The sequence below is a fragment of the Gymnoscopelus microlampas genome, assembly GCF_963454915.1.
Source record: "Gymnoscopelus microlampas genome assembly, chromosome: 2".
Classification (NCBI taxonomy): Eukaryota; Metazoa; Chordata; class Actinopteri; order Myctophiformes; family Myctophidae; genus Gymnoscopelus; species Gymnoscopelus microlampas.
In genome coordinates, this window is record NC_139939.1 from 13,888,934 (window position 1) to 13,915,079 (window position 26,146).

The 26,146-nt window shown below is 41.4% G+C and overlaps 1 protein-coding gene across 3 annotated transcripts in view; it reads right to left on the bottom strand.

Annotated features, from left to right (window-relative positions):
* Window positions 1–2,796: 2,796 nt before the first annotated feature.
* The window catches only part of LOC311058043 (uncharacterized protein), a 32,957-nt gene continuing 9,607 nt past the window's right edge, over window positions 2,797–26,146 (bottom strand). Inside the window, exons 7-26 of one of the 3 annotated variants that reach the window (XM_084075328.1) lie at window positions 24,772–24,938; window positions 23,200–23,403; window positions 22,599–22,636; window positions 22,440–22,483; window positions 21,395–21,549; window positions 19,347–19,484; window positions 18,070–18,711; window positions 16,514–16,630; window positions 15,200–15,883; window positions 14,093–14,587; window positions 13,795–13,938; window positions 11,124–11,948; window positions 9,162–9,902; window positions 7,378–7,950; window positions 6,147–6,368; window positions 5,618–5,777; window positions 5,235–5,459; window positions 4,962–5,078; window positions 3,817–3,947; window positions 2,797–3,093 (exon numbers count right to left, since the gene is read on the bottom strand). In XM_084075328.1, the coding sequence (XP_083931454.1) occupies window positions 3,058–3,093; window positions 3,817–3,947; window positions 4,962–5,078; window positions 5,235–5,459; window positions 5,618–5,777; window positions 6,147–6,368; window positions 7,378–7,950; window positions 9,162–9,902; window positions 11,124–11,948; window positions 13,795–13,938; window positions 14,093–14,587; window positions 15,200–15,883; window positions 16,514–16,630; window positions 18,070–18,711; window positions 19,347–19,484; window positions 21,395–21,549; window positions 22,440–22,483; window positions 22,599–22,636; window positions 23,200–23,403; window positions 24,772–24,938 (5,858 nt within the window). In that variant the 3' untranslated portion in view covers window positions 2,797–3,057. Of the gene's footprint in view, window positions 3,094–3,816; window positions 3,948–4,961; window positions 5,079–5,234; window positions 5,460–5,617; window positions 5,778–6,146; window positions 6,369–7,377; window positions 7,951–9,161; window positions 9,903–11,123; window positions 11,949–13,794; window positions 13,939–14,092; window positions 14,588–15,199; window positions 15,884–16,507; window positions 16,631–18,069; window positions 18,712–19,346; window positions 19,485–21,394; window positions 21,550–22,439; window positions 22,484–22,598; window positions 22,637–23,199; window positions 23,404–24,771; window positions 24,939–26,146 lie in introns of all 3 variants that reach the window. The other 2 variants (XM_084075329.1, XM_084075327.1) reach the window with 2 other exon arrangements.

A 26,146-nucleotide genomic window follows, 5' to 3' on the forward strand; every position in this document is an offset into this window, starting at 1 on the left:
TCTGCCCAACTCCTTATCTAGGCCTCAGTTATAAGCTTCACTTACTTTAACTCCCTCCTGGCTTCAACCAGCCAAAATGTCCATGTAGGCCAACATGGCACCCCATACCTTCAAAGCCTGATCCAAGCCCACAACCCCTCTCGCTCACTTAGATCAGTTAACACAGGAATGCTCCTGAGCCTTCTCTTCTCCCTCCTGGTCCCAAATTGTTGAATAAACTTGCAGTCAGAACTACAGACTCACTACATTTTCCGCTATAATCTGAAGACTCACCTCTTCAAACTCCACCTCACACCCTATCCTAGCACCTCTCTCACCATTATAAGTGATACATTTGTGGAAATTAATTCTGCGCAATCTCAAATTCAGGCCCTGGCGGTGTACTATAAGTTTAGCCTTATGCAGCCTGCCATGTTGTACCCTGTTGTAGTTTTAAACAGAACTGGAATTTTTTTTACAAAATCAGTCTAAGGTTTCATGTCCCTTTAACCACTTAAACCATACTTTGTTGACGGGCGGGGTCCCCCAGGGGTCTATACTTGGTTTCCTGAAACTTTCCTCCAATAGACCAAATCCCTTCACTGAAATTAGCTTATCTACAAGATCAATGCATCGCAACACGATCTACCCCCCCCCCCCCCCCAAATATTCGCCTATTATGCCATGCCCAGCATAGGGATGTAAGGGTTCTATATGACTATGACTATACGCCTTTGTGTCTAATAAAGTATTCAATCAATCAAACCACCACTACTCCAGTGGCTGATAGCTGCTGGTATATTGTTTTGTTATGTAACCATAGGGCAAAGTTAGGTTGTGATCCATTCAGGTCAAACATGGTGTGCATTGTGTAGTGGAAAGACTATTACATGGAACAGAACCTTAATTACTATCATTGGTAACACCTGTGTATACACTATTACGTCGTGTGACTCATATCAATGTGGCTGCTGTGAAAAAAAGGCGAAATAAACTAAACCCCTGTCAACCACACTCAGCTAAGGCTAATGTTAATGCTAATTACAACATTACAACGGCTGCTGTGTGCGTTGGATCAAGACTAGACTATAGTCATAGGTGTATTTTATTGACTTACGTATCATACCGTATGATACGTAAGACAATGCCAGAGTCAATAAAATACATCTATGTTAGTCTTGATCCAAGGTGCCTGTGTGTTCAAGTTAAAAACAACAAGCCTTCAACAAAGCGTCCACCGTGACCGTCAACAACCCAGGTAGCATATATTTGTACTCTATGTGTTATAATACATAATAATCTATGTAAACAATGGACTAGCTCCGTTTGGAACCTCACTGTTTGCTGCTAACAATGGACATGGATGCATTAAGATTAATGTCTGCAGGGCAACTTCTCTTCACTGCTAAAGGCCATTTTGTCCACTTTGTTTATTCATCGCACACATTAACTGTGATTCCACAAACTCTAAAGTTATTATATTCAACACAGATAAGTAATTTTACCTTTTTACCACGTATTGTTGTGGAACTCCTGGAGTTATAGCTCTGATGTATGTTTACATATTTATTATCCTCCACGCAACCTCCGGTATCTGTAGGACGTAAGGCGCAGGCTGACTAATCAACGGCAGAATGAACAAAATCGTGTGCGCATGCGTACGCTCTCTCTCACACACACACACACACACACAATATATAATATATATATATATATATATATATATATATATATATATATATATCATATTGTGGATGTTAGCCTTCAAAACATGCATAGGAGTCGAACAATCTTGGTGGGGTTTCAACCAACAATCTTGGGATCATGTAGAGCAGGGGTCTTCAACGTTTTCAGGCCAAGGACCCCCTAGCTGAGGGAGAGATGAAGCAGGGACCCCCTCTATATTGTATAAAATTGTGTTTCAGATTATACTTTTTTTATTTACTTGGTCTGCTCTTTTTTTCCCTCTACACCTATACCTCTTTGCTGCGAGGCGTTGTGAGCTTGTAGATAGGCTATTTTTGGCTAAAGCTCTCCTCAGAAAAAGGATGCTAGGGTTCGAGTGGTTAATGTAAAAAACAAAACATTTCACACAAAGATTTGGCGTACCCCCTGTATTAACTCTGAGGACCCCCTAGGGGCCTGATGTAGAGAACGTCTTACCACAGTGCTTGTTTCACCAGTTTTCCTTCAAGTGTTATGGATTTTATTAAAAATATTTATTTCTCTTTTCCCCTGATTCTTGATTCCCTGTCGACTTATGTTACCCGACCAGAGTAGAGATGTCCTGACGTCATCAACCCCACGCTCCCTGGGTCACGGAAGTGTTTTTCCCATTCAAAATCCCTTGGCTGTTTTTTAAATCGTGTCAGATAAGTACTGTGCTCGAAAATATTCTGCTATTCTGTCAGGGAGGTGGATCTGTGTGATATAGGTAGTATCTTAATGAAATTGAGACATTCCTGTAGATGTCATTTTAAAAGTCTATAAAACATCATGTCATTATTAGCTACTGAATAGCCCCAACAAATGAAAACATTAGCACAATAGATGTGTGTATAAGTCAGCGCCGTTGAAGGCCAAACGAGATTGACCAACTCCTACAACCAGTAAGAGATCATAAACTCAACTCCAAATAATGACCATTTAATTACACTGGACTTTTCTGTATACACACACACACACACACACACACACACACACACACACACACACACACACACACACACACACACACACACACACACACACACACACACACACACACACACACACACACACACACACACGTACACACACACACGTTCCAATCAGTTATAAATCATTACAACACCAGAACCCATAAGTATTTGAAATGACTAAATAGAACATTTATTTACATTATTTTTTTTAAATTTAAAACAACTTCAACGTAAGGTTTTTCACCCATGACTAATCAAAGTACCACAAAAGAAAAAGGAAAAGTTAAAATATAACAATGTTTACCAACAAGACAATGTAGACCGTTGATGGGGACAACAACATTGTTAAGGAGAGGAATGACTTGACTCTGTCGTTCAGGTTCATATAAATGAATGTTCAACTAGAGGTTGTCTTCCTGCTCTTGAGATATTTCTGTAAAAGAACAAAGAAAAACGAGAATCAAACATCAAATTACTTCACTAGCTCCAATTTATATGTTCACTAAAGTTCCCACAATGTCCAGCAGAGGGCAGCAGCCTGTAGTTCTTATAAGTTATACATCTTGAAGGACTAAACCACTGGTCTGACATGTTTAGACCATCATCAACATCAACTACAACTCATGATATATATATAGCTGACGTTCCTGCCCACCATTCCAAAGCATACCGTTGTTTGTTTGCCAGGAACTTGGAAGCCATTATATTCTATTCAATACAGTATGAAAATCAACTTCAACCTCAAGATCATATACTGTAGGTAATTCCAACACAGTAACATTTCTATTACCTTTAATTTTTTTTGTCAAAACTACATTATCATTGAGTTGTAGTTGAAAGTGCAGATTTGTTTGACAAGTACTGGCATATTTTATTAGCAAAATTCAAACACCCAAAATGGTTTGCAGTAATGTCAAGTACACCACCAGACATACAGTAATCCATTGTCTATGTACAGGTTCCTTAAAATAAAACAATACTAGCTTACAAAGCACTTCACAATGCTCATGAGGGGCATTCAGGGGTTCGGTGTCTTGCTAAAGGACACTTCAACACACAAACCTGGAACCTTCCGATCTACCTCCTGAGCCACTATACCCCCCCATCCCCACATCTGCAACAGCATCATCTTGTGCATTGTGCGTGTTGGTCCTACCTGCAGGTTGTCGTTGTGCTCCAGGCTCTTGCAGTGGTTCAGCTCTGACTCCTGTTCTCCACTGAAGAAGCTGTTGCACACTTGACAGAAGAAACCCGTTCTGGGAACCAGGAACTCCATACCAGCAGGGGCTGCATGCAAGCACAGACATGAACCCATTAAGACCAGGAACGCATCCGTGTCATTTTAACACATTGAGTGCCAAAAACGGTCCAGACCGTTTTTGAGAATCCATGCGTCATGTGCCATACACGGTCCGGACCATTTTTTTTAATACGTGGGGCCCACGTGGGGCACTCTACGAAACTTTGGGATCATCCAAGGAGTCTCTGAGAACGAGAGGCCGGATGTGGATCCATGTCAAAAATCCTTCCGGTCGACCTTTCCAATGTTAACTCCTTGACTAAAAGCTTAATATCTCCATTTCTTTTTAACGTGGTGGAAGTGAGCCGTTTTCGATCGGCGATCACTCTGCAATGGAGGATCGCGTTAGAAATGTTATTGTTCCAGGTGTTAGTCGGGACCCTCCGCCGTCTCGCACGCACGCTTTGTTTACATGCACTTCCGCGTCGGGGCTTCTACAGAACGAAACGTATCAACGTAAGTGGATGGAAGAAATGCAGGCACTGAACGTACAGTATTTTAATAAACCTCTGGCACACAATGTGTTAAGATGTATTTGGCTATTTTTGAAAACTAAATAGTGAAAATGTGTACATGTTTGAGTCTGCGGACAAATACATATTTTGGGGGTCCTTGATATGAAAAATGTTTGAGAACCACTGATATTATAGCAACATAAGTTACAAAAAACTGTTGGGATTTAGAAAACATTTGTAGAATCCCCAGAAGCAAAGATTTGAGTAAAAAAAAAATCGCTTAAAAACAAATATATGTATTCCAAGATTTGCTTACATTTTCACGATTTTTCGAAAATAGCAGAGCTACAAGATCATATGAGCTTGTTTATTTGCTATTTTTGAATAGCCAAAGAAATCTAAAATGACAGAGACGCTCTCCCGGATTGAATGGGTTAAGTAATCAAGGACAGTAGAAATGCATAGAAACATACGTGAACAGAGAATATCAACCCATGACTGACTATGTAAATGAGCCTACAGCTGATGGCATGGAGAGAATCTCACCATCCGCACTGTTAGGGTCAAAGGGAAGAGGGTCGTCAGCAGTGGCTGCTTGTGTCTTCTGTTTTTTCTGCATAGGTTCTTCCTCCCTTCTCTTGTCTTCAGACATCAGGCGCTTCGCTGAAACAAAGAGAATGTCGTGTGTTCATATTTGTAGAGAGTAAAAATGAAATACTATGTCTAAAGACTGGCCCGGGACAACATGCTGTTGTTGGACGGTCTTGTTTTATGCGTTAACGTGTGTATCATTTCTAAACAACACCACATTCATCCTACCAGAGACAGGGGAAGCTGTCTTCTCTTTGTCATCCTCATCCTCCATCTGCTCTACTTTCTCTGTCACCTCCTCCTCAGCCTGGCTGTGGCTGACTGGACCTTGGTTCTCCTGCTCTCCTCCTGCTGTAGGCATCACACCGGAGGAGCCCGCCTCCAAATCGGGGGTGGTGGCAGCCTTAGGTGAGCTGGCTGTCGTAATTGGAGCAGATGCAGGGAGGAAATCATCTGCCAGGGTGGAGTTAAAGACATCAAAATGCTTTAGGTCATTTCAGCAGATTTTGTATTTCGGTATTAAACTACAGTAGAATTCCCAGTCTAAATAAACGTGTGCCATCAAATTAAACCAATTTATAGATGTGCAGGAACAGAGGGGGTGGTGCTACCTGCTACAGGCACAGGTGTATCCAGCTGGTCAGAGGAGCACATGGCCTGGGGGACAGGCGAGTGTGGGTGCTCAGCTGTGACGACCGGGTCCAAAGTTTGTGAATGGGTTTCAGACTTCTCTGGAGCGGCTGGTGCCAGGGTCACAGGCCCGGGTGAGCCCTAAGGAGGTTGGTGTCAAGTACAGGGTCGACATGTTAAAACAGAGAAAAAAGGACAATGTCCTCGTCTTGAAGATTGAAATGAAGTGTCCACCTTGTTCACCGTTAGGACACAGTCTGTCATTTAACCCATTACGACCGGGAAAGCATCTGTCTGTGTCCTTTTAGATTTTAGCCTTGGCTATTCAAAAATAGCAGCTATACAGGCGAGCTTGTGCATCTATTTTTAAGGGTTTGAATTTTTTTAAATAATTTTTCAATTACGAAATAGTTTGAGAACTACTGATTTAGAAGGAATTTGTAGAATCGGCCTCGGGTCTTAATGGGTTAACAGTTTTCCCATGCTGCACTCTGTGACAAACAGAATTACCTGAGGTGTGTCTTCTGGGACGGGCGTGGCCTCAGCCTCCGACTTACATGGCGTTTCTGTGCTCTTCTCCTCCACCGCCTCCGAGGTATCCGAGGAAACGGCAGCGGGGGCAGGAGGAGAGCCGGGGAGGTCGGACCCGTCTCCGTCTCCAACCTCATCCACCGTCACAAAGTCGGCCATGTCAAACGGGAAGTCTTGGAACTGGTCCTCCACTGGCTCCACCTGAGGATGATGTTATAGCGAAATGGATGAGAACACAACAGGATAGAATACAACAGCTTTAATTGACCTGAAGGATTATTGTTGTCTGGTAAACAAGGGCTGGGCAACATGACTTTCGCCTCGATTAGGATTAATGAACAATTATTTAAAATAAAATAGTGAAAATAGCAGATCTACAAGCTCTGAGCTTGTAGATTGACTAAAAATCTCTCTTCTAAAAATACACAATTGAACAAAAACGTATAATAAAGTGTTAAGTGGTTAATCAGACTAATTGATTTAGTCGCTTATAATAATATTGTACAGTTTGTTCATGTCGATAAGTTGATATATAAGGGGAAAAAAATAACTACATGAGCAAGACTAGTCTTGGTAAATGGTTCTAAATTAGCTCTGGTCCATAGCGTTAGAAGGACCAGAGCTAGTTCTAAATATATTGTTTTCTACATATCTTTGGTTAATTGCCTAGCGGTGATAGACTTAAGTGTTTTTCACAGAGCTCACAATGTGCAGGAAAAAAAGACGCCTACAAATCGAGGTAACCCACCAATACATTCAAATGACGAATGCATTATAATTAGATTTTATGTAGATAGTCATTCCTCCCCCTTTGCTTGGACAAAATGATAACCGTCTATACCTGTGGAGTTATCCGAAACAGACCAGAACCTCAGGATCAGTGCTTTAGTCACATGTTCTCACTGCTGGCTTAGGATCCAATCACATCAGATCCTTATTATCTTAGAAAAGATCTGCCCTCAGATAATAAATGCAAGTTAAATTAAAGGTAGTGTAAGTGATTTTCTTTGGTTAAAATAAGTGTTAAATAGCTCTATATTCTGATAGTACTCATTGATATAGTGTTTGTTCAGTAAAAGGAGTCTCCTCTATAGCAATGATTTATATCAGAATATAGTGCTTTAACCTTTTAACAAAATACTTTTTGTTATAACCAAAAAATATCACTTACCCTACCTTTAACAAGCAAATTACCAACTATATCAAATACCTTGGGAAGTTCCAGATCATCAGGCTTGTTGGAAGAAACCTCTCCATCACCAGCAGCAGAGCTAGACGACTTGGTCTCCTTTGGTCCAGGGTTAATCTTGTCCAATTCCTCTGCTTCTGGGTTGCAGACTTGTGTGGGAGCAGCGTTGGAAAGCTCCTCTCCAACCTTAATATCCTTCTGGTCTTTACTCAGTTCTTTCCCAGCAGCTTCATCCTTGCTGCTGATCTTCTCATCTGTCTCGTGTCTCAGCTCGCCCTCCTTCAGCTTCTTGGCATCAAAGTAACGCCTGAGTTTTAATCTTCTTTGGTGTGTGTCTGTCTTCAAGTGCTGGTCTTTAGCATTAAGCATTACGTTGCATTCGCAGACATGACAGTGGAGACGAATGACCTTTCCAATAGAACTACGAACCTCCTCGACATATGCATCTTTGCCGCCGGTCTTTTCATCACCCTGTGCATTTTTGTTGTCCATTTTGTTACCACCTTTTGTTCCCGTCTTCTCTCCTGGGACAGATTTGTCATTGCCTCGAGGGGTGGAGTCCTCCTGGTCAGCAGTGGGCGCTGTGTGGCTGTCCTAGGAACAGGAAACAAGGACACGTCAAGTTGAGCAACAGTTAAAATGAGACATACGTAACTAAAATGAGTTAACACCTGCAGTTGATTTCTGTGTCAACATTGATATCAGTTTGAAACACCTTTACTGGATAGAATCATGTATCTTATTGTTAATTAAGTATGTGTAAGAAAAGGCTTGTTAAGCAATTGGCTGATTGGCCGTCCTACAAATGATTAAATCTTTTTTTAATGATAAAAAAATATACTTAAATGAACCACCCTTGAATATCGTCTCTGTCAGGTGGAAACCTCCTCCAAAACTGTTACTTTTCACGATTCAAATTTGAAAGTAGCAGATCTACAAGCTCAAAGCGTGTTGCTTCGCGCCGCGTTTCGAGCTTGTGGATCTGCTACTTTTGATGCTTTTGTGTGACGCTGTAGTATGATCAAGTAGGGCATTCATTTACGAAAAAACACAAACATTTAGAATATGGAAATAAGAGGTTTCTGCCCGACAGCGACGATATGCTTGTTTGCTTACAAACATTTGTCTCAGTGTCACTATGGACAACTTATCAGAGAACGAGGGGCTAAGGAATAAGTAACCTCAAGTTTCTATGGATTTTGTTCCCCCCCCCCACTTTACTTAAAAGCACCAAATGGCCACTTAAAGTGACTTAGCTATAATCACACTATAATGCAATACTGCATTTATAATGCATTATATTATTACAATGTATTATATCTATGAGAATTATATACACTATGATCATGGCCAAAAGAGAGCCTGTGAGTGATCAGTAATTATGATACTTGACCGTATAAGTCATTATAAAACGTTTTATAATGTGTTATGATTGCATTAAAAGTATTTATGAGTGCTTATAACTGTAATTATACAGTGTTATAAGTGAATTGTTTTTATGCACCAGCATTATAGTGCTTTAAATGAATATTTAATGCATTATAGATATGGGCTTCATAGGTAGTGTTACCTCTATGCAAGAACACAAAAAAAAAATGTCTGCCTATACCTCCAGGAATGTCAATACTTAACGCACCCAATCACCATTTGTATTGACTTACATTGCATAATCTCACTAATGTATAATCGTTTATAACAGTGATTAAAATGCATTATACAATTACTATTGCAACTATGAAAATTCTAATACTGACAAATAAACATCCGGTCACTAGTCAGCAAAACAGACCAACTATATCAAATACCTTGGAAAGTTCAAGATCAGCAGGTTTGTTGGAAGAATCCTCTCCATCACCAGCAGCAGAGCTAGACGACGTGGTCTCCTTTGGTCCAGCGGCTTCATCCTTGCAGCTGGTCTTCTCATCTGCATCGTCTCTCGGCTTGCCCTCCTTCAGCTTCTTGGCATCGGAGAAACACTTGCGATTTAATCTTCGTCTGTGTGCCTCTGTCTTCGGGTGCTGGTCTTTATCATTAAGCTTTATGCCATGTTCACACACTTTACAGAGGAGGAGAATGACCTTGCCACTAGGATTACGAACCTCAACGTATTCATCTTTGCCACTCATCTTTTCAGAAACCTCTGCATTTTTGTTGTCCACACCACCTTTTGTCTTCCGTCCTGGGAGAGATTTTTCATTCAGTTGAGGTATCAAGTCCACCTTGTCAGCAGTTGGTATTGCCTTCCTCTTCTCACCTAGCAGTAGTAAATTATGTCTTTTTCCGTTCAGGTGCTGCTGTTTGCATTTAAAGTTATGTAATCTGCATTCACAGAGTTTACATTGGAAGTGAACCTTGCCAACAGCATCACGAACCTCCTCAATATATTCATCCTTGCCGATCTTTTCGTCACCCTCTAAATTTCTGTTATCCACATTAAAATCTTTTTTCTTCTCTCTTGGGACAGATTTTTTATTCTCCTGAGGAGTGGAGTCCTCCTTGTCAGCAGTGTGCACTGTGTGGCTGTCTTTGTCATCGCCAGGTGACTCCTAGGAACAGAAAACAAGGACACGTCAAGCCTTACAACAGTTCAAATACAAACCAAATCCATAAGAGAAGCGGACCTGTATGACAGAAAGTGTTAATACTGTACGGGTTAACATTTGCAGTTGATTTCTATGTCACAGTGAAAACCTTTTAGATTGGGATTGTGAAATTGACTACCCAAACTCTACTGACAAAAAAAGGGGAACAAAGCATCCACTCATTAGTAGGGATTATTATTATAATATCATTATTGATATAGCTTAATGATTTCTTTATCGATACCACTATCGGTACTTTTCTATTAATTGGTGGGAAGATGAGACTACAATAATTTCTTAACAGAAGAGGACCACAATGGAAACAAGCCCTCGGGCTTTTTGTGTTATCCTTTTAACAATATTTGCAAAAGTACCTGTGTACTATTTGCAAACCGTTAATAAAGTATTCAATCAATCAATCAATCAATTAGTCAATCAATCACACTGTATTGCTTTTTATTTCTTAACTTAAATTAATTGATTGTTTGATTGAATACTTTATTAACAAGTTTGTTAACAGTACAGGTAGTACAGTCAAAGGTTATGCGAAAAAGGATATCACAAAAGCCCTGATTTCAATAACAATCCAGGTGTTGGTTGATGTCTGTACTATCGCTTTAAGACAATGCAAGAAATCGCAGGTTGACAATGTCTTTGGTAGGCGACGCCGAATAGGTTCTACAAACTAACAACGTGTCACACTGCAAAGCGTTGTCAAGATATTTTTGGGGCTTTTCTGCCTTCATTGATAGAACAGTGGAGTAATGACAGGAAACAGGGAAAGAGTCAGGAAGTGACACGCAGCAAAGGTCTGTCGAGCTCGGGAATCTAACCCAGGACTTGCCGTCAGGCTGCATCAGAGCCTACATGTGATACGTGCCTTAACCACTACTAGGCCATCAGCGCCGCGATGCAAAGCTATTGGAAATTTGCATTATGTTCAACTGAATCCAAAAACTTTATTAGACAGTGGATGGTTTGTACACCAGTGATTTGATTTCTTGAGGTCACGTGAGGTCTCTTCACCGACCCGCTAGGCTCTATAGCAGTATTGATAAGCTCAAGCCTTATTGATTTTCGGGTCTTTAATGAATTTGGAGCAGGGTCCTGCGAATCATGAGATAGCAGAAGATTCACAGCCCTAATACTCACTACACAGCAAAACAAACCAACTATATCAAATACCTTGCGACGGTCACGATCAGCAGGCTTTCTGGAAGAAGCCTCTCCATCACCAGCAGCAGAGCTAGATGACGTGGTCTCCTTTGGTCCAGGGTTAATCTTGTCTAATTCCTCTGGTGGCGTGTTGATGGGTTTGCCCTCATCAGGTTGTTTGGCGAGGGCCGCCTTTATTTTGTCAGTCTTCACGTCCGCTTTGCAGACTTGTGTGGGAGCGGCTTTGGAAAGAAGCTCCTCTCCAACCTTAATATCCTGCTGGTCTTTACTCAGTGCTTTCCCAGCAGCTTCATCCTTGCTGCTGGTCTTCTCATCTGTATCGTCTCTCAGCTTGTCCTCCTTCAGCTTCTTGGCATCAAAGTAACGCTTGATTTCTAATCTTCTTGTGTGTGTCTCTGTCTTCAGGTGCTGGTCTTTTGCATTAAGTCCTATGCTGCCTTCACAGAGTTTACAGCGGAGAAAAATTACCTTGCCATTAGGAGTACGGACTTCTTCAAAACATTCCTCTGTCTTACTCTTCTCTACTAGCAGTTGTAAATTAATAGCGTGTCTTTGTCCCTTCAAGTGCTGCTCTTTAGCGAAAGTATTACTTTTTTGGAAGATACATTTACAGAGTTTACAGTGAAGAAGAACGACCTTGCTGTTACGATTAGGAATCTCCTCAACATATTCATCTTCGCCGCTGAATTTTGAATCACCCTCTGCATTTCTGTTGTCCATCTTAACACCTTTTTTCTTCTCTCTTGGGACAGATTTTTCATTCTCCTGAGCAATGAAGACCTCCTTGTCAGCAGTGGGCACTGTGTGGCTGTCTCTCTCATTGGCAGGTGACTCCTAGGAACAGTAAACAACAACACATAAAAACATTGGGCAACAGTTCAAATCCTCAAGAGCAGCTGAACTGTATGGCATGAAGTGTTAACTAAAAGGAGCTAACACCTGCAATCGATTTCTTTATCACGGGTTGAATCAGTTTGAAACACTTTTACTGGATAGAATCATGTATCTTTTAGTCAGCAAGTTATCTCTACACAGTATGTAAAGGCTTGTTAACCAACTGGCTGGTTGTCACCTACATTATAAAAATCATCTGTGTGCAGCAGTCTGTGGAAGAACAACTGCTAAATATGACCATTGGCAATTTACCGACAGCAGCTGTTGGTTGATTGCCAGATGTCTCCCTCATCTATTCGTCTCAGCATGTCTACCTTCTGTCTCCCCTACACTGTCTCCCCTACACCATCTCCCTCTCAGGACGGAATACAACACATTTCATTGACTTGAAGGATTACTGTTGGATGGTAACTGACTGAAGTGTAATCACAGAACTCACAATGTGCATCTGCCGTCTGTCTCTCCTACACCGTCTTCCTCTCAGACTTCCTACATTGCTTTAAAAATGTGAATGAATAAATAAAGCTCAAATATTTGAAAGAAATATAAAACATGAAAAATGTATGTGGATATCGGGATGCACAGAACAGAAAGAAGTGGCTCCAATGTGGATCGGGCCAGCTCATCTGACCAGCCTATGACATCAGTCGTCATATGACTCCAGGTTTCAAAATAAAATACATTAATAACAATAATAATAATAAGTGGAGGTACAACACTGGCCTACTGGCAGCATGTACAGCAAATTTTGCTCTGATGTGTTTTGTGGGATTAGCAAAAAAACTCAAACATCCGTCTTAGTGTTTCACTATGGGGACCACAATATTGACCATAGTGGGACACCTTAGCAGAGAATGAGGGTTACGTTAAGTAACCTCAAGTTTCTATGTACTCACTAATGAAGAATGTCTGCCTATCTGTGGGCCAGCTAAGATGGTTGTCACAAGACAGAGTTTTCTTATAGAACATTATTTCACAATCATCAAGCTTGCTGCTGCGTGTTCTTAAGCTGTCAATAATTTAAGATCAAAGTTGCTAGGAATGTTCCATAGCAATTCATGCCACCTAGTAGCTACACGGGTATCAAGGGCCTGACATTTACTCAATCTGAATGGTGGCTAGTAATGACTGACGGTTGGAACCCAAAAAATAGCACATCCATGTGCGACACCGTCCTACGAGGAAGTATGAACTGGGCTTGACCCATTAAGACCGAGAACGCATCTGTGTGTCATTTTAAGATTTATTTGGCTATTCAAAAATAGCAGATCTACAAGCTCATAGCGCAGCACTCGACTTGTAGATCTGCTATTTTTGAAAAATCGTGAAGATTTGTGCAAATCCTTCAATATATATATTCTTTAAAGAAAACATTTGTAACTCAAATCTTTGAGTCTGGGGATTCTACAAATGTGTTCTAAATCCTAACAGTTTTCTTTTAAAAAACGTATGTTGCTATATTCAGTGGTTCTCAAACCTTTTCATGTCAAGGACCCCCACAATTATATGTATCTGGCCGCGGACCCCCGTCTCAAAATATGTTGTTCCAGGGACCCCCAGAAGCAAATATTTTAGTTAAAAATGTATATTTCAAAGATTTGCAAAAAAAATCACGATTAAAAAAAAAGAAATAGCAGATATACAAGCTCATAGCGCGGCACTGAGTGACGCGCTATGAGCTTGTATATCTGCTATTTTTGAATAGCCAAAGACATCATAAAATGACACAGATGCGACCCCTTCCCGGTCAAATGGGTTAAGGCTCAAGGCCGCTCACATCTCCTACCTTATCTACCATCACTGTAGTATCCATGGTAACAGCGTCGGGCGGAGGAGAACTGGGGAAGTCGTTTACGTTTCCCACCTCGTCTACCGTCTCAAAGTCCAGGAAGTTTGGGAGGTCTTGGAACTGATCCTCCTCTAACTCCACCTGAGGATGGTGATGAAATAGATAGAATACAACACTTTTTTTTAATTGACCTTATCATTGTTGGATGGGCGAATGCCCGGGCAGAGCGGTGCGAAGCGGAACATTATTTACTTTTCTAGGGTTTGCCTTGGAAAAGAATAAAAAAAACAACAACCTTAAAATCCAGCTGGTCTTTACTCGGTTCTTTTCCAGCAGCTTCATCCTCGCCGATGACCTTCTCATCAGTCCCGTCTCTCAGCTCGCCCTCCTTCAGCTTCCTGGCGTGCATTCCGTCGTTGGCGCGCAGTTTAGCGGCGTGTTTCCTTCCCTTCATGTGGAAGTCTACTGTGCTAAGGTTAGGGAGGGAGCAATCACAGAGCCTACAGTAAAAGCACCTGCTTTTATTTGGGTTATTAACCTCTACAACATATTTATTGAGGTTCGCAATCGCCTCAATCTCGTTTTCCCTGTGAACGCTTCCCTTCAGGTGGGCGTCTTTAGTATCAGTAAGGAAGCTGCATTCACAGACTTTACAGTGGAAGCCATAGACCGTGCCATCATCAAAACAAACTTCCTCAAGATAGACGGAGTTTCCATGATCTTGAGGTATGGAGTCCTCCTGGTCAGCAGTGGGCACTGTGTGGCTGTCTTTGTCATCGTCAGGTGACTCCTAGGAACAGAAAACAAGAACATGTCAAGCTGGGCAACAGTTCAAACTAGAATTTTCGCAATTCTGGGAAAAAGTGTGTTTGCACCGACGCTAGTCGCGGGTCGCGGCCGCCGGGACTCGAGGAATACGCTGGGAGGAATACAGTCGGAGGCCGCGCGACGTTCGATTCGAATTCGGTGCCGATCGAATGTGCACAATGAGCTTGTATATCTTTCATTTTTGAATAGCCAAAGTGTAAAATAATGCTTTTTAGCTCAAATCTAAAAATGACACAGATGCGTTCCAGGTCTTAAAGGGTTAAGTTGTCTATACATGTAAGATCAAAGTTGCTAGAAGGAATGTTCTCAAAATTCCTAGAACTTTGATGCCTATAGCAAGTCATGGCAAGGAAAATAAGAGTAAAAATTACAGTGCATAAAGATCTTTTTTTTTTTTTTATCTCAATGGAAGGCAGCAGCAAACAGAAAGGTGCAAGCCGAGAGCGGAGTGAAGCAGAACATTGTTTCATCTGGCTCAGTTTCTCTCAGAAAATAAATGCAAGGGAAATTAACTACCCAATGTCTAAAAAAAACGGTCACTAGTCAGCAAAACAGAACAACTACAATCAAATACCTTGGGAAGTTCAAGATCAGCAGGCTTGCTGGACGAAGCCTCTCCATCACCAGCAGCAGAGCTAGATGACTTGGTCTCCTTTGGTCCAGAGTTAATCTTGTCCAATTCCTCTGGCAGCGTGTTGATGGTTTTGCTCTCTTCAGGTTGTTCGGCGAGGCCCACTTTTGTTTTGTCAGTCTTCACGTCCTCTCCAACCTTAATATTCTCCTGGTCTTTACACGGTGCTTTCCCAGCAGCTTCATCCCTCCAGCTGGTCTTCTTAAACTTCTTCTTGAACCACAGTGAACCGATGTGCACTTTTCCCACCAGGTGATGGTATACTTCAGTACAGTCACGCTTACAGAGCTTACAGTGAAAGCGAGTGGATGGATGCTTATTAACCGCCACAATACCTTCATCCCTGCAGATATCCTCAATGTCGTCTCTCTTCTTGGCAAGGTACAAGCTCCTTAACGATTTCGTCTGAATTAGCAGCACGTTGTGTTTTCTCCCGTTCAAGTGGTCGCGTATTTCTGCAGCACTCCGAGTAACAGATCTGATGTCACAGAGTTTACAGTGGTAGCCTATGACAGTGCCACAACTATAAAATATCTCAAAATAGTCAGACTTTCCATCTTTAACAATAGAGTCGTCCTCTTCCGCAGTGGGCACTGTGTGGCTGTCTTTGTCATCGTCAGGTGACTCCTAGGAACAGAAAACAAGGACACGTCAAGCTGAGCAACAGTTCAAATGAAACCAAATCCACGAGAGCAGCAGTACTAATTATTATTAGTTAATTATTAACTGTAATATTTACAAATATTATTAATATTGTCTTTTGTTTCTAATGATAATGATGATTCTGCAATTGTTTTTCTCTTTTATATAGCTTATTTAAAGAAGGAAGGACAGGCACTACAAGCTAAGGCTTCAGCCAACACCTTTTCGGTTTAGCTGTCTTGTACTGTTTTTTTTTTGTGTTTGCTTTGTTGTATGAAGTGTCATATTAGTACATGGCTAATGACTGAAATAAACTATTACTACTACTACTATTAACTAAAATGAATTAATACCTCTAATTGATTGCTGAGTCACAGATAAAATCAGATTTTTCAAAAATAGCAGATCTACAAGTCGAGTGCCACGCTATGAGCCTGTAGATCGGCTATTTTTGAAAAGCCAAAGTGTAAAATACTGCTTTCAGCTCAAATCTAAAAATGACACAGATGCGTCCCAGGTCTTAATGGGTTAAATAGGGTTTAAGGCTGAACTGTGTGAACTGGGGAAGTAGTTCAATTAAATGCAAAGGAGCTTTAGTTCACGTCTCACTTCTACCATCACTGTGGTATCCATGGAAACAACATCAGGTGGAGGAGAAGCTTTATGAGGTATGGAGTCCTCCTGGTCAGCAGTGGGCACTGTGTGGCTGTCTCTATCATTGGCAGGTGACTCCTAGGAACAGAAAACAAGGACATGTCAAGCTAGTGTTAACTAAAATGAGTTAACAGCTACAGTTGATTTCTGTATCAAAGTAAAATCAGTTTGAAACACTTTTACTGGATAGAATCTTGTACAGTATCTTGCCGTTAGCAAGTACGTCCCATTCAAACAACACAACATAAACTATGCAGTGCATTGCACTCTAATGTATAGTATGATGGTGTCACTTGTCAAAACTAGAACAGATATACAAGAAACAATGTGTCGAACCGCACGCAGCCAGCCCATTTGTTAACTTGTAGGTCTGTACGTTTTGGCAAGGGACACCATCGTGTCAAAAACGAGGTTTCCGCCCATGCTTTCCACCATGTGGACGCAAAGTTCACCGACAGTCTGTAGTGAATAGGATACTGCACACTGTTTACTTGATCCAACTTTTAGGTTTTCTATCTTATTGATAACCAGTTTTATAGAATTTAAATTTAAAAAGGTCTACAAGTCTACAACTCATTGAGTGCCAGGATTGCCAGAATTATTTCAGAATTAATTCTGAAAAGTGTTTTTTTCACAGAAAACAAAAAGTGCTTAGGAAGCGAGATACAGCCTTTTTCAGTTCTAAGTTAAAGGAGACACACCATGAATTTCACTTTTTTTTATTTTTTTTGTATTTTTTTGGCTCCCCAGTGTCTCTTGTACCCCAAAAAATATTTTCTTTTAACATTCAGTCATTCATTCTCATTTCAGAGATTTTCAGAATGGGCGTGTCTGAACAGGCCATCTCAGAATGGCAAGTTTGCTTACCTCACCAAACTTTCTGCCCATGTATTTTGACAGACAGAATTGCTCAGTACCGCAGTACAGCACCCCCCTAGCCAACTGGACGTTTTGGTATTGCAGCTGAAAGTGCTTTATAAGCCTGAGAGAATTGACTTGGGATGAGTATATCTGAGTGTTGATTTAGGCTCAAACCTTTTGAAAATGGTTTGAGGGACATACACCATATGATATTAAATATCAAATATTTTTTTTAAATTCATGGTGTGTCTCCTTTAAACAAGGAGTGGATGGAGCTGCAAATCTTCAGATGATGATATCTTGGGTTCTGAACATGTTTAAAAAAAAAAAAAATACATATATATATATTATTTTTTTTACTATTTTTTCAAAAACACGTCAAACACGTCATTGGCACCCAGCGCCATAGCGGTAAAAACACGTGAAACACGTTAATGGCACTCAATGAGTTAAAAGAAAAAAAAACGTTCCAAACTGTAATTGCATTGAATCACATTGAATGGTTCTGTATTCGGATCAAATCACACCAACTCGTTCTTTATTCAAATGTATTGGCCGAGCCCATGTATCTAGATATGTATCGTATCGTAGGGGAGAGATGACGAGACCCTATCATAGACAGCTATACCAGGCCATCTGAACTATGGGCTCCTCACCTTTTTGGCTTCGTCAGACGCCAGTGGCCCGCCCGGACCATCTCTCTTGGAGTTGCCATTACTTCCCTCTGACCTCGACCCAGAAGACCCTTCCATAACCTTCCTCCAAGTGAAGAGGGACAGGCTGTCCCTCTTCACTTTCTCCTTCACCTCCCGCTCCCGTCTCTCTCTTGCATCTTTCTCTCTCCTGGCCTCGCTTCCTTTCCCCTCGTGTTGGTACCACTCCTCCTCCTCTGTTTGATGGTGCTTCGCCCGGTCCTCCTTCTTCTCCTGTGCTTTTAAGACACTTTTGTCTCCCTGCGGGCCGGAGGTCTCTGGCTTTGCTTCATCCGAGCCGTCTCTCCTCGAGTTGCGCTTACTTCCCTTCTTCGACCCTGACCCAGGAGAATCTTCCCTGTACCTTTTCCGCCTCTCCCTCGCCTCTCTCTCGCTTCTCTCCACCTCCTTTCTCTCTCTCCCCCATGACCCCCTGTCCCCTCCTCTCCTCTTCTCCTCTGCTTTTATGGCGCTTTGGTCTCCCCGTGCGCCGGAGGTCTCCGCATTTGCTTCCTCCATCCCTTGGGTCGTATATCCCACCTCGTCTACCGTCACAAAGTCCAGGAAGTCTGGGAAGTCTTGGAACTGGTCCTCCTTTAACTCCACCTGAGGATGATAATGAAATAGAACAGGAGATAGAGACAACAGCTTTTATAGACCTGAAGGATTATTTTAGCCTGGCTCCAGCCCCTGAATCGCTAGCCATGACCATTAAATATATTTGCGATGATTCAAGGGTCGAGTGATGCTGTCGTCCACGGGTTTTGCTGGTTGAAAATCTAACCAATCAGCGTCCTTTCAATGGGATGATGTTAAACAACTGAGCCAGACATTTCAAAATAACAATAGAGGTGCAATCGTATCGATGTGGCTAGTGAAACTACAACATTGTGCTTTGAAGGCGACCGATGCGGAAATATCGATCGAGCTAGCGGACCAGAGCATGGATCAGTGTCACTTGACACGACAACATCACACACTTTCCTATTGTGATTGGTTTAGGGATGAACCAATCTCCAAAGACTCCCTCTTTGGCAACACCCATCTCAGAAAACAGCTGCAATGTGAAGCACTTTCAGACTGAATAATGGAGTGAAACTAAATGCAAATTCCAAACTTTCCGACCTGGACGGATCGCAACCTGGGGAGATTTATTGAATTAAATTCAGTTCAGCGTCATTGAAGCTACATTCACAGAGTTTACAGCCTAAGAGAATGACCGTGCCATCATCATTACGCACCTCAACATTGCCGCTGATCTTTTCATCATTCTCTGCATTTCTGTTGTCAATATTAACGTCTTCTTTTTTCTTCTCTCGAGGTATGGAGTCCTCCTTGTCAGCAGTGGGCACTGTGTCTTTTTCATTGGCAGGTGACTCCTAAGGAACAGAAAGCAAGGACATGTCAAGATGGGCAACAGCTGCCGTTAGGAATTTGTGGTAGGCACATCGGTCCGCCTGTCCCGCCGCTCTTCTTAACCAATAAAGCAGCTTTTATATGCTCCCATCACTTTTAGTTTCTTGTGATCTTAGGGATTGTCCCTTACTCTCCATTCCAAGAATGATCACATTTTCTAAGGAAGACCTTCAATAATATGCGCAACAGGCGCGTAATGCATAATAGATCTTCTAACACCAGGAGATGGATACCTTTATCTCTGGAGTCCAGTCCACTTAGTTTTCCACGTGCCTCCTGTTTTAACCCTTGCTCCTAATCTTTGAAAATGAATGAGCTCACCCCTTGAGAGCATGACATTCTGATGAAAGCAGGCTGTACTTCAGGCTCTTTTTCAACAAATACACTGAGTGTACAGTGGAATAGTATGACTTTCCACATCATAATGAATTCTGATTTGATCACCGTCCGTGCCCAGCTTCCCTCCCCCAAACACGGGCCAATTGTGTTCATCTAGACGCCTGACAAAGCCGGTTGCACCACGGTGGATTCGAACCCACAACCTCCGTGGTGGTCTGCGTCACAGTTTAATTCAGTTTGAAACACTTTTACTGGATCTTATCGTTAGCAAGTATCTAATTTGTATATGAAAAATTTATCCAACTTGCTGGTTGTCAAATATAATGATATTTTGACCAGAAATGTACACAGGTCAATTATTATTATATGTGCAAAGACAGATTGAACCATGTCCCCAGCCAGTGGATATTATAAAAGTGTTTTAGTTTTTTTTGTTAGCATCACTATAACCATGGTATAAGTTTGAAAGTGTCATTATCATCCTTCCAACCTTACTGTCAAAAAGAAAACAAAGCTGGACCATATTGGCAAAAAGTGATATTGCATAAATATTTGCACATTATTTCTGAATACACAATTGTTAATTGTGGGAATTAAAGCCCATTGTTAACACATTGCCTGCCAAAAACGTTTATAAACGTTTTTGAGAATTTAGTTATTACCATATTAGCTAGATGGCAAAAAAAAAAAAAAATCCAAAATGATTGTCTCCGCCAGGCCGAAGGCATGGCGAGAGAGTATGTTTTACCCTCAGTCAGTCCGTGTGTGTGTCCGTGTGTGTGTGTGTGTGTGTGTGTCCGTGTCCGTGTCCGTGTGTGTCCTGTCTGTGTGTTAGCAGCTAATCTCTGGCACCGTTGGCCCGGTCGCTGCGAAACTGTGCACACACACTCCCTGGATGCCAATTCAGAACCTCTGCCTCAAATTTTTCACATGGGCCTGTTATAGCGCCACCTGGAGGCCGATTTGTGCAAAACCCATTTTTTTACATTACTCCTACAGATTTTATCCAAACGTCATGCAAATCAGTACACAGTATCTCTATAGTCATGTGATCACCACGGATCTGTCCGATTTTCCATATTCCATCCTCATTGGCTAAGGTTTGCTTCCAAAATGTGCAGGATTGGTCCGTTTTGAACAATATGCCTCAAATCATGAACGCAGCTTGCGATTTCCGTTAAATTTCACACACACATTCCCACTAGGCCAAGGAAGAAATGCCACCCTTTTTCACATTGGCCTGTTATAGCGCCACCAGCAGGTCTAATTTAGCAAAACACATTTTTGGAACAAAATGCCTCAAATCATGAATGCAGTGTCCGATTGAAGAATAAATGGCACCCTTTTCACATTGGCCTATTATAGTGCCACCAGGAGGCCACAATATCGTACCTGACCTGGCGGAGACCTGTGCTCCGAGGAGCACTTTCTCTAGTTCTTTATTTTTTGCTGGTGAGGAATAGGAAAATCTTCTTTTTAGTCCAAATCCTCATTAAACCCTTCCCTGCAATGTGTTTGTGATACCTTCACCCACCTTTCCTAATTGTGTAGCCAGGATGATGTCAGTGGGAGCTCCAAACGGCTGGCACAGTTTGATGACATCACTCTCAGGAAGCCTAGTGATCACCACTATGGGATTTAAACTAAATTCCTCTTCTGAAGTTTTCTTGTGAAGTTTAGGCCCGTTTGCTGTAGGGGAAATAGGAGCCAGAATTGGAATCACTGACTTTAAAAGGCATACAACACCATACCTTGGGAGTTCAACTCCCCCTCTTTTTTCCTGTGACAGACAATAGAGACAGCGTGTCTCTCTCTATTTGTCAGCCATGTGTCGCGTTGGAATTGTGATTCCAAACCCCCTTGTATGTAGCTGGGAGAGCGGAGGCACTCCCATTTTTTTCCCCTTGCTCCTAAATTGTTTCTATAAATGAATAAATCAACTGCAGGTGTTAATTTTAGTTAATACATCCTGTCATGCGGTTCAGCTACTCGCATACCAAAGGCTCTGATGCCTGGCAGCGTGTGCCAGGTTTGATTCCCGAGCCCAGCGGCAACTTAAATGCATATCATTCTCCGACTCTCTTCCTGCTTCCTGTCTCTCTCTACTGTGCTATCAAATAAAGGCAGAGAAGCCCCAAAAAATATTATCAACATAAAGATATAGTTCAGATGTGATATTTGGTCTGTCCTGCTATGTAGGCCTACCATTTATTTGTTCACATTGTTGCTATGGGGGTAAGATGAGAAACTGTGGTTGGGGTAAGTTGAGCTATTAGATCAGTGGGAAATACTAATAATACTAAAAAAATGTAATGATCGTACACCACATGGCTTTCTTATTTAGTACATAGAATTTATGAAGGGAGAGAGAAACAGCAAATGCATCTTTAATGAGCAACGGAGTCAACACAGAGTGAAGGAGACGCAAATGCGAGTGAAATAGTCACAGTGTCGAGGTCTGACTCTGTTCATTTCCATTACGCTTCTGGGTAAAGAGGCTCTCAGGTTGACCTACAGTATATTGAATAAATACTGATGTATATGGTTTATTCTCTCCATGGGCTTTGGCATCATCTTACCTGAATCCTCACCACCTATGGCAGACAGCTCCTGGATAGATGTCCTGTGAAGACACAAACACAAAGTAGTTTTATCTCTGATGTGTTTTGTTAGAGATGGGGGAGTGAGAGGGTATGTACAGCAGGCTTAGAAAAGAAGGAAGAACAAATCTAACTTACCCTTTACTGACTGCTGTTGAATCGTCTGCTTCTGGTTTCTAAAAGGACACAAGGCAATAAATAAAATGCATTTATTAAGACAATTAATCACATACTGTAAGTACAGTATTCAGACATAAATGGATCAAACTGTATCTGAACCATTTTTAATAGATCTCTTATTAATCATGTTAAAAATGTTTGTCCCTGATGGAACCATCACTAAATATGAATATATAACTAAATGAATACAATAAATGGGAACCTTGGTTAAAGTGCCTGTAACGGGCTGGTCTCTGATGGAGAGGCTGTTACACTGGACCAGAGCCAGAGTATCCTCTGTTTATTGGCCAAATATGTTCACATACAAGGAATTTGACAGAAAACTCAAGAGTAATTAGGATAAAAGAAAAAAATACGAATACAATGTTACGGTCTAATCAGTAAAAAAGCTAAGGGGCATCACAGCACTATTTACAGCACATAATGGTGGAATACATCTCTTAGTGTGAAAGAAGATGTACTTGAGGTCATGTTAATCCGGAAGCCCTAAACAAAAATAATAGCTGATTTTATTTGTGAATTACATAGTATGGGACAGTTCCATTTATAGCAGGAGTACCTTCTGTTCTTCCTCCTCCTCCTTTGCCTCATTGCGAGCCAACAGAACCACGCTGTTGATCTTTTCAAAGCCCCCGACCAAATCTGTCACTTCCTCTTCTGTGACCGTGGTGGGGATGCCTGTCGGGTGAACCAGATGAGACGCAGCCTTGGTCGACTGGGAACTCTGAGTGGACACTTTCTTAGCCGGTGGACCTTTGGTAGACTGGAAAACAGTGACTTTTAGATCGCTAAAAGGTTGTACTTAGTCTAATAGGGAAGAAGCTCAATACTATATTGTTTTTTCAAGTTGTGATTGCCTGCTGACGTTAAGCACCAGTTTTTTAAAAGAAACAATGACAATCGTTTTTAGAAGATACGAAATAAAGTTTATGAGATACTGTCCTCTCTTCTGATTTAGTAACAGCATTAAGCGGTTAATACAGGTAACAGATGTTGGTGCTCAACCACCATGACCAGTAACACCCCTGGGGCAATTGGGGCAATCTGACATCTGCTTGAAATCTCTGCTTTTTTCCAGAAATAGTGAATCTCTTAGCTAAAGTTTATGCCATCACAAAAGTAAGAGCTGTGAGCATTCTAGTGAACCAATGAGTTCAGTTTTTAATTTAATTATTTTCATAGTCAGGTATGTTTGCCCATACGAGGAAATTGTCAGCAAAGTCGATGCAATGCACTGGAACCAACAGTATAGAAACGTTTCACAAACGATTTACTCAAAATATAATGTTAATCAAAAAGAAGCTAAAAACTATAGAATATGCATGGTCAACTACCAATATAGACAGCTCAAGTCAAGCGGAAAACACTAGGGATGCTACCGATTGATTGGCCGATATTAACACATTGGGTGCCACAGAACCGTGTTTGCACAGAGTAGCGCTTCGGTGGTCTGAACCGTGTTTTCAGCCGCTTTTGTTTTTTTCGTTTTTTTCCACATGGGAGGGGCTGGAGTAGCTCTGGAATCACCCACGGTGATTCTGAGAAGGAAGGGCCTTATAGATCACCGTGCCAAAAAACATGGCTCCCCATCCGCTTCCGTTCTATCTTCTTCTCTAAAACCCCTATAACTCCGATTTTTTTTACGTTGGGGAAAACGACTCATTTTGTATGCGTGATCGCTGCGCCATTGTGACCCACGTGAAAGATGTTATCGTTCCAGGCGTTAGCCAGGACCATCGTGCAAAATGCACGCATGCTTTGTTTCACATGGAATGCACGTCGTGGAGTCTACAGCTTAAACAGCGCCGCGCAGCTCAACGGTGAGATTTCTGGCACCGAACGTAATCTGTTATTATAAAATTCTGGCACCGAATGTGTTAAAAGTAAATATGTGATCAGGGAACGTCTATTTTCGGCACACAACACTGCGGTGCTTTAGGCAGTCCCTGACCCCCACCTTAATCACCTCTAACCTAAACGTCTGATTGGTGCAGTTGGTGCAGTTTGTGGGGCCCATCACTTTGTGTGGAATCACCACCAGTGGGTGCAATGTGCTCTGCACAAGCTCAAGAACTTAATTCATAATGAAATTGCATAATGTAGCATTAACAACAACGTCTATTAGACCCACTGTTTCATCAGCCTTGGAGCTCGCTGGCTTAGTTATCTTGGACCCAGGCTTAGGCTTCGTCTTGATAGGGGACTTGGCTGATGATGGTAGTTTGCTTCTGGCAGAGCCGTCATCACGTGTAGCAGATTTATCACGGGGACGTTTCAAGCTGTCACGAGAAGAACGTCCTGCAGCCGCGATTGAGGCAGGAGAAACAAGGGAATAATTAATAAAAAAGAAAGGAGACAGGATAGTCAGTTTTCTCATTATGACTCATACACACAAAACGACAACTAAAAGATTAACATCCTGAGGTTTTCCAATTGTCTTAATCAAATAGGTGAACCTGTTCATAGATTCTACAGTAAGTTAAGTTACTGTGGAACAGGTCAGTTTCTCTATAGAGTATAATACAGACAATACACAAATAACCACTACATTTGTAGCCTTAAGTCTACTATATGAAGTTCAAGTTGTGGCAGCGTCTGTAGCGGGCAGGAGGATTATACCCGAATATGGACATGCCCAATGTCAGCCCATTGGAGAGGTTGAGCCTATTTGACCTCTGCAATGACCCGGCCAATGCTGGATAATGAAAACTGAACGCGTTGATTGATTCAATGCGTTCCCGAACAGGAACACGCATGTTCTCATATGGAGGTGCAGGCAGGCTGTGTAAAAACCCAGTTAAAATGTTGTTTCTACCCACCGATTAACCTTTTTGCAGACGGTCGGAATTCGGAACTCGGAACTACATACATCTGTAGATACGTTTCCTTTTTTGATTTGATGCAGACAGTATCTGCATAACGGGTCCTCTGATAATGACTACAACTGGTACAATTAGGCCTGTCACTCACAATTATTACATGATGGTCTAATCACAATTATTTTTGCATAATCACAATTATTTTGCATAATCATCATAATCGTTTCCATGTAGTGTTCCAGAAAAGTGTTCAAACATTTTAAAATATTTAAAAAAAGCAGAATTAGCAGATCTAGAGCCTAAGCGTGTAGATCAGCCATTTATAAAGTATACAATTATTAAATATGACAGTAATTTAAATTATTTGTCATATCTACCCTGTGCAATTTTTGATTATGAAGCCTAAAAGGCAAACAGAAATTTAATTTGTATCTAATATGTTCCAATGTTCAATGCCAAAAGCACAATTAAAGCGGCACTATGTAACTTTTAGTATATCTCTGCTGTCCAGCCAGACACTGCTAACTCCAAAACGCTCATTGTTCAGGAAACGCAAAAACAAAATATACGTTTTTCAGGAAATGAAGAAAACCTTATATTTTTAAAACAAAGCAATACTGCCTCATCAAAGTTGGTATAGTGACTTTATATATTGTCAGATACTTGCATGTGTCATTATATTATCAA